The sequence below is a fragment of the Notechis scutatus genome, chromosome 1 (genome assembly GCF_049901735.1).
Source record: "Notechis scutatus isolate UNSWTSFEM ecotype Mainland chromosome 1, rNotScu1.2, whole genome shotgun sequence".
NCBI lineage: Eukaryota > Metazoa > Chordata > Lepidosauria > Squamata > Elapidae > Notechis > Notechis scutatus.
In genome coordinates, this window is record NC_142009.1 from 189,189,601 (window position 1) to 189,202,013 (window position 12,413).

At 37.1% G+C, this 12,413-nt stretch overlaps 1 protein-coding gene across 3 annotated transcripts in view; it reads right to left on the reverse strand.

Moving 5' to 3' along the window:
- MAP3K20 (mitogen-activated protein kinase kinase kinase 20) overlaps positions 1 to 12,413 on the reverse strand; it is a 115,450-nt gene that overhangs the window by 43,211 nt on the left and 59,826 nt on the right. For all 3 annotated transcript variants that reach the window (XM_026677699.2, XM_087949708.1, XM_087949709.1), the window contains exons 9-10: positions 11,704 to 11,778; positions 4,780 to 4,886 (exon numbers count right to left, since the gene is read on the reverse strand). In XM_026677699.2, the coding sequence (XP_026533484.1) occupies positions 4,780 to 4,886; positions 11,704 to 11,778 (182 nt within the window). The remainder of the gene's footprint in view (positions 1 to 4,779; positions 4,887 to 11,703; positions 11,779 to 12,413) is intronic.

Consider the following 12,413-nt stretch of genomic DNA (forward strand, 5'->3'; position numbering starts at 1 on the left):
ATTTGGGGTTTTCATGAGCTGTAAGCCATAATCATCACAATTATGCCAAATCACAGCTTGAACTATCTTGCTTTGCATGTAATGAGTCTATCTCATATATTAGTTTCACCTTTTAAGTTGCATTACTGAAATAAATGAACTTTTGTACGATATTCTAATTTTTCGAGTTTCACCTGTACTTTCCAATGATTCCCACTCACACAACATTTTATGCCTCTACATAAAATCAACAGCATATCTGAGGAAAATGTTTCATCCCTGGCTCTTTTCCTATTGGGCTACTTTTCTTTTCTTTTTTCATTAGGAGAAGGACTCTCACACTCTTGAAGTCTGAAGTGTGATGATCCATTTTCCAAGCTTGGGAATATATCCATCTCAGTCCCACTGCATTTTGCTGCAAGAGTGGCAAAGCTTTTACAGGCCTATGATGTATAAGCTGACTTAAATTACTTTAGGTAGCAGATCATAGAACATAGAATAATAGAGTTGGAAGGGATCTTGGAAGTCTGCTAGTCAAGCCTGGATTAATAATTCATAGATTAATAGTATTAATTTATTAATAATATCTATTAATAGCTCTATTAAACCTAGTCACTTAGTAAGACAGCATCCTTAAAATTATACAGGCTTTCGTTGGTATATTAAACCTAGTTTAATAGATCAGTATTGCCATTTCAATTTTAAAGAAATAGAATTCCTACTGTATTTGAAATAATAGTAATTAACACTTTAATTATCCATAACATGTCAACAAATCGAAGAAAAGTGTACGCGTGATGATCAAGGTAACTTTGAAGTTGAACTGTGGAAGGAGATTTATAGCATAGTTGTACATAGGTATATTCAGAAGTCAGCCCCAAACATACTGATTCATCATCAGTACAAGTAAACCTGACTGATCACAGTGATTATTTTTTAAGGTTGCTCAGAGCTGTTTTTGATTGGGTGACCTTAAAAACTAAATACATAAATAAATGTAGACTTGCACTTAAAAATTGTTTTTTTAAGAGGAATAAACTTGAAGGTACAAAAAAAAATTCTATTTGGGGAATCATTGGTTTCCTCTAAAATATGAAGGCTGGATTGTAAGCTTCATATTATATTATTTCTATTATTCAGATTTACTGTTCGGTAGCTAAACCCTTTTGCTAGGTTTTCCTTAAATTAACTAAAATGGTTTCCATTCCTGATTTGAAGCAGGGTTTTCCTCACTTAAAACTCTTCAGGGTTCAAGGCACCAGGATTTTTTTTGCTGTGCTTGCTATTGTCTGGTTAGGCAAGAAAGCACTTGGTAGAGAAAGGTTAGATTCTCAAAAATGCTGCATTCTTTTAAAAAATATATAATAAAAGTGTAATTAAACAGAATGCTTCTATACATTGCTCAATTAATATATCTTATTGTACAAATATATTAATTTACATCGAGCACTGGTGATCATGTATGTTCCATTTATTTTAGTACTCCTACAAATTAACATTGCCTGCTGTCTTAGTGTTACATGAGATAAAAATTTAAATGAAGTGCAATAATAGCTTCATTAATAATTTCAGAAAAATTATTTTAAATTAAATTAGCATATTCACAATAGATACCGTGTTTCTCATATAATAAGTCCGGGTCTTATTTTTGAGCTCCGAAAAAATGGCTAGGCCATCTTTTCGGGGGTGACTTAATTTCCCGCCCTTTGCATCTTCGGTGGGCGGGGCGGCGACGCTTGGATGTTGACCTCGGCGTTGGTAGGGCACTTCGTATTGGGGTCAACGCAGGCAGCACCATATCCGGGTGTGCAACAAAAGTACTTCCTAACGGCAAGCCCCCCCACCATTCCCCCCATTTTGCATGTTTTAATATAGGCCTTAATTTTGGGGGAGGGGCTTAATTTCATTTCATGCCTATAAAACATGCTGGGACTTCCTATTGGGGGAGGCCATATTGTTGGAGAAACAGGGTAGTAACTAATTGTGCCCTTCTGCAAACAGAAGGAGCCAGCTGGTTTAAAACAGCAGCGTGCAACCCTGGCAACTTTAAAACCTGTGGACTTCAACTCCCAGAATTCCCCAGCCAGTCATGCTGAGATGAGTGGAGGGAATTTCACCAATTATCCCTGTGCTACATTTTATGAAGGCTTCCTACAATTACTGGAGCCATTTTGGTAAAATTGTCAACCAAAAAATAAACTAGGGGAAAATCTTAGTTTCCTAAATATACTAAATGTATTGTATCTGTGGTCAATACTGTTTTTAACAATGTCCATTAAAGCAACTTTGGCCTTGGTTTTTAATGTGTTATTTCCAAGATTAGGAAGCTCATGATAATGTACTAGTTTTTGATAGCTGAATTATTTTATGAAACAGGATAGGCAGTCCAAACATAAGTAATCGAACATGGCAGAATTCCTGTTTTGTACAAGTTTTATTTTATGTCTCCTCCTCTATCTTATTTTCACCTAAGTTTCTAAATACAATAAGACTTAATTCTCTCTAGAACAGAGATGCACAATTTGAGACCCTGGGGTACATATATCCTCCAGAAATATTTGGGTGTGACTTCTAGAGACCTCAAAAATTGTTACCAAGACTATACTTTTAAAAATATACTTATATACTTGCATTGACAGCTTTATATTGTATTGCTCCCTCATAAATCTAAACGATCACCCTTTTTTTAAAACAAAAGGCAGCCCTAGCTACTTTAAGTTCTTAATAACATTAGCAACCATTTCCCAGTTTAAGGTAAAAGTAAAGGTTCCCCTCTCACATACGTGCTAGTCGTTTCCAGCTCTAGGGGGTGGTGCTCATCTCTGTTACAAAGCCGAAGAGCCAGTGCTGTCCAAAGACGTCTCTGTGGTCATGTGGCCGGCATGACTAAACGCCAAAGGCACAGAACTCTGTTACCTTCCCACCAAGGTGGTCCCTATTTTTCTATTTGAATTTTTACATGCTTTCAAACTGCTAGGTTGGCAGAAGCTGGGACAAGTAACAGAAGTTCACTCTGTTACGCAGTGCTAGGGATTCGAACCGCCAAACTGCCGACCTTTCTGATTGACAAGCTCAGCATCTTACCGTGTCCCTTTACCGTTGCTCAGTTTAGCCACCTGTAAAAAGCCATACAGGTTGCCTGGCTTCAATTGGAAAACCTAAACATATCTGGAAATTCTTAATCCTAAATACACTTTGTAGAAAATAAGCGGGACTTGCTCTCCAGTACACATATTTAATATCCTATGGGAAGGATTTGTCACGAAGAATTATAAGAAGCGTGAAGCTTTAACTCTGGTGCAATTTGCAGTTTGTATCAGTAGATGGCACAATACATCCTGGTCTGTGTTAGTGTGGATTATTGCCACACTGCTGAGTCAGTGCAAGAAGAATGTCAGTTCTAAAACAAGCTATTTATACTTGCATCATGTGACTTGGCTCAAACCTCCCATCTGTGCTCACATTTTCCATCCCTGCAGTAAAATTCTCTTGCTTGTTATCAGTTCACCACTATTTCTCCCCTTAAATTTTAGGATGTTTTGTATTGGCAAATCCTTATTCATCCTGGGATTTTAAATATTATTTGCATGCTCAGATCTCTCTAATCTTTCTTGCATGGCTATCTTTGCCAGTCTCCAAAGGAGGCAGGCATATAACCATCAAGTAGACTACTAAATTGTGCTCTGCATTACCTGGAGAATGGCCAAGGTTCCTTAATTTAGACTACAGCAAGATTCGTTGCATTATCCTCTTCTTGTACAGATCCCTTCTCATCTGCCTTCACAGCAATCTAAGCAGAGCTGCTTTAAATGTATCAATATATTCTACTTTTATATTTATGCATACATCTGATTGGAATGGTTTAAAGATTGGACGTATAACTATTTCTCTGGAATAAGTCCAGCTGAATACCACAGGATTTATGTCTGAAAAAGAACATGCTCAAGTCTGCCCAGTAAAGAAAGACTTTTAGCACAGAAGGTACCACAAATGAAGGATATTAATAGTGGATGGAAGACTCACCTAGATCAATGGAAACAACAAAGTCAAGACTAATTTAAGTACAAATGACTAAAATTGGATCCCACCCAATCTCTTTCAATTTAGTAATTACTTGCGCACATAATCTTACAGCTGTGTAATCTGGGAAAGAACAAGAGCAAGAGATACCAAAAACAGATAGCCAGGATACATGCTGCTTCATAAATCCAGACTAGACAATTCTCTGGAGAATTTTTCAAGGATCAGTGAAAAACAGAAGAGAGCCTTGCAATAACATATGTATGAAAATGACCAAATAATGACTGCAAATTTTTGAGATGGCAAATATTACGTCTGCATACTGATTATCCTGCTTTTCTGGCTCTGGATGGCTAAATAAATTATTTAGTCACAAGACAAGAACATTTTCTATTTTGCAACTAAGTTCTGGTCCCTTGATTCATAGCTGTTTGTTATTCCTTACTTTCATTCTTAACGCTTACAAATTTAATTTGGAGGGCTGATTTGGCCATTTTGCTTTACATCTGATTTAAACTCATTGCTTCTAAATATACCAGATACAATTTGCAAACTTGTTTCTGATCATCATTATGCAGAAAAAGCACCAACATGGAACAAGTAGTGGGAAACACAATTTTTCCCACCTGGCAGTGAAACAATGATGGCTGTCAGTGGGGGTTGCACAATTTTGAAAATTCAAACACTGGATATCTAATTTTGGCAGTGTATTTTTCTGGAAAAATACTTCATTTCTCCCCACAGGAAATGTCATTATTGGTGGGAATTATGAGGACTCACCGCCATTCTGCCTTGTTATGCAGGAATGAATTGCACTGGTCTGGAAGGTTGCTATCATTTGACATGGAGTCCAAAATCGAAATGATTTGCTTGAAAGAGGGTCTCTTCTGAAGACACACAAAGCAATATGTACATTATTACACGCATACATTATGTAAACCTACATTTTAATACTACACCATTTGCAGAATTAATAACATTTTCCAATGAAAGTGGGAAGTCTAAAACTGCAATGGAACTCATACTGGGATGCTGACTAGATAATTATTAGGTAAACAACACAGAGCTGTAAATTATTATAGCTATAAATGCAGAACTTGCTGCTTTTAAATTTCAATACAAAAATATCTTAAAATTGTAATATAACAAGACGCTGACCTGAATGGACCGGATTACTCATGTAAAATAATACAATAAAAGAGTTACAGTATCCTTAATCTACTTCCATTGTCTCCTCTAGGATCTCCTGCACTTTGCATAAGTGCATGGTAGGAAATTGTACTCTGTTCTCATTTATGACACCCTTTCCCCTATTTCCCATATCAACCAGTGTGATCTTTCCCTGTCCAGGAATTCCATTGTATGGGTGTGGAGCATCTTCTTGGACAAAGACTACTTGACTACTGTCTAGACCAGGGGTCCCCAACCACTGGTCCGCGGACCGGTACCAGTCCGCGGAACAACTCCTACTGGGCAAAGCTTGCGCGCCGCCATCTTTTTCATGAAAAAGTGCTTCTGGTGAGCTTTTCCGGTAGAAAGCTCACCGGAGCATGTTTTCATCAAAAGATGGCGGCGCCGCGCTGAGAGCTTTTCCGGGTAGAAAGCCATTTCTACCCGGAAAAGCTCACCGGAGCGCTGGCGCCATCTTTTTTGATGAAAACGTGCTTCCGGTGAGGTCACCGGAAGCACTTTTTCATCAAAAAGGATGGCGGCTTTCAGCTGATGCCGGTACCGGGCCGCGCATCAAAAAGGTTGGGGATCACTGGTCTAGACTGCTGCTCTAGGTTCTATTATCACCATTCCACAAGAGCTATAAGTTGGATCTGTAGCCCTCAATGAAAATTAGACAACCCTGTTATGGGAAACAAGGCTCCTGAATCAAGGTTGACCAGAGAAGCCCATAATTTAAAAAGAAACATTTAGTTTTATGAGCTGTATTTCCTATCCCATAACAGTGATTATGTACATATTTTTATTAACTTGCCTCCCTGGCATTCACAGATTGGTATTTATGTCCATTCCAAGATTCGGTATTGGCTTCATGCTCAGTTCCAAATGTTAGTAGTTCTAATTTATCTATAGGTAGTTGACTTTAGGAGTTGCTTTCCCTTATGGTCTTTGTGCTGACTTTGCAGCTGTTGCTATCTGAGGATATTTATAAGGAAGCCTGAATGACTTGACCAATCCTTGACGCTGCTAGTTTCCATATTGTTAATTGCAAAGGTTCCCCTTTTATTGGAGGTCCACATAATGTAGTTATTACTTGGTTATCATTCCATGTTTTTCCAGTGATTATCCTTCTAATAAAATAGAGTTGAGTTGAGTAGAACAGAACAGATGAGAACTTAGCGTTCCTTTAAACATACACTAATCAACATACATTAAAATGAAATTTTGTTGCATTCAGCTCTCAAAAGATAACCATTATGCCTATACCCACATAGCCACATATATGACACAGAGAAACATCACAGTCTACTTTGGATGTATACATGTACATGGCAAGAAAAATGAATCTTGTGAATTTACCAGACAGATGGCATAAGTAACGAAGCCTTACAAAATCCAGTACTCCTGCTAGAAATACTTCGAAACCTCCTGCCAGAGTGGAGCAACAGAAACAGACCATGAAGTGGGTGTGTGGGGTCTCTAACAATGCTTTGAGTTCTAAGCACATAGCGCTTATAAGCAGTATTCTGAATAACAGGAAGTGAGCTTCCTACGTATCATCTTCTCAGCTGTCCTTACCACTCTCTGTATCCTGCTCTTTTTCTTGACCCAGGAAATCTATTAAGCAAAAAAATGCCAGCACAATCTTTCTGAAGCTATGTTTCTCAACCTGGGCAACTCTAAAATGGATGGACTTCAACTCCCAGAATTCTCCAGGCACCATGCTGGACTGGGAAATTCTGGGGCTTGAATTCCACCCATCTAGTTACCAGGATTGAGAAACACTGCTCTGGAGTATGACCAGAAAACCACAGAATGGAGGTGCAATGCATCATAGGATGTCCTATAGCAGGGCTTTCCAAACTTTTCCCTTCGTTACCCAAAATTGCTTATCAGAAAATCCTTTTCACCCAGTCTAAGACAAAACACTTTATGTCAATTTAAATGTTCCTGTTATGATTGGGTATTGATACCGAAAGAAAGAACACTTTTACCAAATTTGAGGCAATTTACTCAGGTTTGAGAAGGACTGCCTTAGGGAATGAAAATGGAAGGTTGAAGGTAATGATAATTTCTGTGTTGCTAGCACATTTTTCGTTCTTACCCTTTGATTTTAACCTTAGTACCTTAATCTTTTTAATACACATTCAATAGATAAGATCTCCTCCTGAATCACTGAAATGATATTATAAGCAACTCAATTTCTTCCATTATTAGTTGCCTACTGGAATGCAACCTCCTCCATCAATGTTCAGCCATTGAATTTAATGCTTTTTGGCTGTCGTGTTTATTTTCTGGTAGATTTTTAGTAGCATAACTCTGAACTGTACAAAATGAAAGAGTATATAGAGCTCAGCTTTCTTTTTACTATCAACTCAAAACACCAGATACCTTATTTTGAGAGGGAGAGGAAACCAATTTTTCAGCTATATTAAGGTATATTACTGGAGGCATCAGAAAAGACTCAACCCTCTCCCTGAAACCACAATAGCCATAAACTCCTAAAATCTCCTTGAATCCATAGCTCTTTTAAATTACAGTTTCTTAAAATCAAGTTCACTTTGATGTTGGAGTCAGCAGGTAAATAAAAGAACCATCCTGCAAAATAAATTAAGAAACTCATTCCCCACAGCAAGAAGAGGTTCAGAAGTGAGTACACTCTGTCTATTCAATGCGTAGCAGCATCCCAATCTATTCTATTCCCACTTTGTGAAGTGGAAGATAGGTTAATTCTCCTTATCTGTTAAAATAAGCAAAATATACTAGTGTTTTCACATTTTACTTACAATTTTTCTGTATTTTTATTAGAAATTGCTATTATTTTGCGTGTGTGCACGTGTGTGTGTTTGTTTTACATGTTTTAAACCTGCAACATAAATTGCAAAGCTAAATGGCTACTGGTGAAGGCATTGTGTGGTGGAAAGAAACTAAAACACAAAGCAATTCATTAAAGCAGCTAATAATGGTAATTCAAATTTTGGGGAACAAGGAGGAGAAAGAATAATGCTTTCTCTGACTGCACAGCTACATCCAATTCAGGAAGATGGATAGAGCTTCACAGAATTTATACCCAAAAAAGTAAATTATAATTCCATCTGCATCCTATAATGGAAAAACAACTATTACATGCTAGTAGGAATTTTCCATGTGGAGAACTTAATGAAATATTCTTGTAATTTTCATTTGGGGTAACTTTTACCAGAAATTATTATTTTGGCAATTTTTCATATATAGTCCCTAGTTGTACTGCTTCAATTTTGAACAAAGTGGCTTTGGATTCTGGCTTTGGACTTAATATTGGTTTAAAATATTAGAAACCCTTTGTTGATATTTTATAAACTGTTAGTTATTTCGTATTGCACCTTTTATGATGGCATATGATTTGATGTGTAAGTTACAAACTGTTCTGATTATGCTTAGCAGGAAGAGTGTCATATTAAAACATAAAAGTACCTATTAGTTGTGCAAATCATTTGTCTCCTGAAAATAAAAAAATAACTTTCATCAGATTTCTGAGCTTGTTTTGCCTTAATGCAATTTTGATTCACTGCAGTCATTCACACAAGTCTTACCAGGCCGCTGGTTGCTGGGCGCCGCCATCTTTTTGGTAAAAAGTGCTTCCGGTGAGCTTTTCCGGTAGAAAGCTCACCGGAAGCACTTTTTCATCAAAAAGATGGTGGCGCCAACGCTCGGTGAGCTTTTCCGGGTAGCCATTTCTACCGGAAAAAGCTCACCGGAGCGCTGGTTATCTTTTTGACAAAAAGTGCTTCCGGTGAGGTCACCGGAAGCACTTTTTCGTCAAAAAGATGGCGGCGCCCAGTTGATGCCGGTGCCGGGCCGCGGCGCCCAGCTGATGCCGGTACCGGGCCACGGTGTCAAAAAGGTTGGGGATCACTGGTCTATATGCCTGTTCTGTTAGTAATTATTTCTCCGTTTTTCTAATACAGAGGCCAGAATAAAAATCTTGGATCAACCTGGAAAAGTGAAACTCTTTTTACTTTTAAAAAAAGTCATTAAAGGAAAAATATTTATAAAGAAGATTGAAACCTGCAATTAAAAAAGAAAGAGAAGAGGATAATTTTCCTAAGTCTGAGTCTAACCCACTTAAATGATAAAGTCGGGGAAGATTTAGCAAGTCCTACCTATTTCATACAGCATCATGACATTTTGAACATGACATAAATGCCCGTGTTTTATTTCTGTAATGTGAGATTTTTGGTCTACTCTACACCAAGCACAACATATTAGTCTATACAGACATTTTCCAAAAGTTTGTGAATTTTCCAATTATAGTTTGATAGTAAAATGTAACTTTACATCAACTCCTCTAAAAAGCTGGGAGAATCTGGTGTAATCATAAGAATTGCATAACAATGCTAACATATGGATTTTCTATACTTTTTCACTAGGATTTTGTAATATGGGAAGTCAAGTCATCCTGAAGTCCAGTGACAAAACAGAGGAAGATGGGGCTATGCACAGCCCAAGCCAATCAGAATGAACTCAGACAAAGCAGTCATAATTTCCCCACATTCTTTTCTGAATTTAAAGCTTCTTTTGTTACAGTGCAAAAAGTGGGATAATTGTTGAAAACTGAAAAAGTCTTAGCAAAATGCTTCTCAAGAGTGCATTGCCTCTGCTAGTCTGTTTGACAGACCCCAGAGAAGGTTAAGACAAAAGGTGGAAACCAAAACGTGGATACATAATAAAGGGATGAGGCACACTCTCTCTGCATCACGCCTGTAATTATACCATTTCTGCTAAAATTACAGATGCGGCAATTAAAACGTGCATTTTAATTTGGGTGCACAAAAACAATTAGGAACAATGCTGAGGTGTCTCTCCCAGGCAGATCCAAGTGATTTTCACATTATAAAAGAGAGACAATTTCTTTATTTCAAATGTCAAACAACATTATATATAACGTGTGTGTGTGTGTGTGTGTGTGTGTGTAAAACAAAAAAGAGACAAGTGTTCTTCTCTGAAAGAACTGCCTATTAAGTGAAGGTATTTCTTTTTCTGTTTTTCTGTTCGTCTTCTCATTTTAGTCCATCTGCATTGGATTATAACCCAGCTACTTTTAAAACTAAACAGTTGCTATTCTGTTCATTTGATGACAGGTTCACATACAATATTTTACCCAAACCTTTGCAGTAGGACCTAAAAGTTAGCTACCTGGTTTTTGCCAGTCAAGTTGCACGGGAGAAGACAGATTGGGGAAGACTACTTTAGTGTATAATGCTTTTAGGAATCGTAGAAGCTTAATCTAGATGCAGACACACACACCGAAGAGTGTGTTTCTTCATTCTGCACCATATCTTTCTTCCAATCAGACATGGGTAAGGACTGGATGTAGCAGGAGTGCAAAAGTTCAGGACAGCAGCTGCATTTGGCAGGGATCAAAATTTCAGACCTTTGGGACAGGCTGAGGATGGGAGTTATATAAATTTAATAAATTATTATTATTCTTTCATAGTATCTAAAGAACTGTCAACATTTTCTCCACAAAAATGTCATTGCCCAGCCCAGTTTTGGATGTAAAGTTTGACACCACTCAAATTTATACACACTTCTGAACTAAACCATCACAGTAATAGCTGCAAGAATTACCAAAATGAAATATATCCCATTGGTGTTAATTATACTCTGGGTTATGCCAACTTCAAACTTGCCAAATAATAATAATGTGCTTTACCACTCATAAATACTGAATGATGTAAAGTTTTTTTTTAATGTAAAAAACAAACATCCAACTCTCAGTTTTCCTTGGCCTATCACTGAATCTGCTAAGGGTGCTGGATTCTGTTGTACACATGCTAATCCAGGAGGAAACACAAGTTATTGCCTACTAATTTCTGAGATTGCAAAAAGATCTAATTTGATATCCTTTCTTTTTTATCTGTACTTATATCTAGTGATCTCCAAGGCAACAGGGGATTGTCAAGAGTAATGAACATTAGTTTTCATTAATGTTGGACAAGTGTTATGTTAATTCACTGAATTGTACAAAATATTTAGAAATGAAGCAGTCCTTAAGCTGATGTGATAAATAAATAAATATAATCCAAATAATTTTGTAACAAAATATAAATTATTTTGAAGAAGTTCTAGTCATTCAAGTCAGGATATTAATTGACAACTGATTATTACATTCTTTGACCTGCTTCCTTTCTTAAATAATTCTGTATCAGAAATGCTAAGGGTCTCGAAGTGTCCAATGTTCAGCATCAACCTATTTCCTGACAGTACAATTAAAACAGTAAACAATGATAGCAATAGCAATTAGACTTAAATACCGCTTCACAATGCTTTACAGTCCTCTCTAAGCAGTTTATGGAGTCAGCATATTGCCCCCTACAATCTGAGTCCTCATTTTATCAATGAAAGGCTGAGTCAACCTTGAATCAGGATCAAACTGTTGGCAGTGAACAGTGAATTAGCCTGCAGTAATGCATTCTAACCACTGCACCAGCAAGGCTCTTGATAAACTTAATGATAAAATTAATATAATGGTATATCCATCTAAAGAAATACCTTTGGATCTGCTTCCCAACATTGGAGCATCAATTCTGCAAAACTTCCAGGACAGCTGCTTGGAATGGTCAGTCTCTGAGATAAAAGAAAGAAAGTAGTGAATAAAATTCAGGGATGTCAAACTGGCGGCCCATGAGTTGGATGCATCACATGCAGGCCATGCCCAGACCAGCTCCGCCAATGGGAAAAACATCACGAAACATAATGTGGCGAGTTTGACACCTGTGATCCTATGGTTATATTATGGGGAAAAACCTTCCTAAATCTATTACCACTGTAGGGAAAACAATACTGTATAACATTTTTGGAGAGAAAGGTTTTTAGAACTATATTTCTGTAATGTCTACAAGTCTTTTAAAATTATATTATATTTCTCTTGCTTTCCTACCCAGTATAGCTTTCTATATATACTCAATATAGCATGAAGTATGTATAGCTATTTTCCCAAGGTTTTAAAGAATCTAAGTTTCTGAATCACTCCTGAAATATTCTTGTTTACTTTGATTCATATTAAATCCATATTTCTTTTGTTGGAGCACATTAAATACTTATACATACGTCTTAATTGGTTATTTTCTACACTGCTTTGAAAATGAATGAGATGGTGTGCTTTGGACTATACAGTACAAGCCAAAGTGTGCCTCTGCTATTCAAAAAAACACCCTACAGTTTTTCATGCCTCCACATACACCTGAAAAAAAGATGCAGAT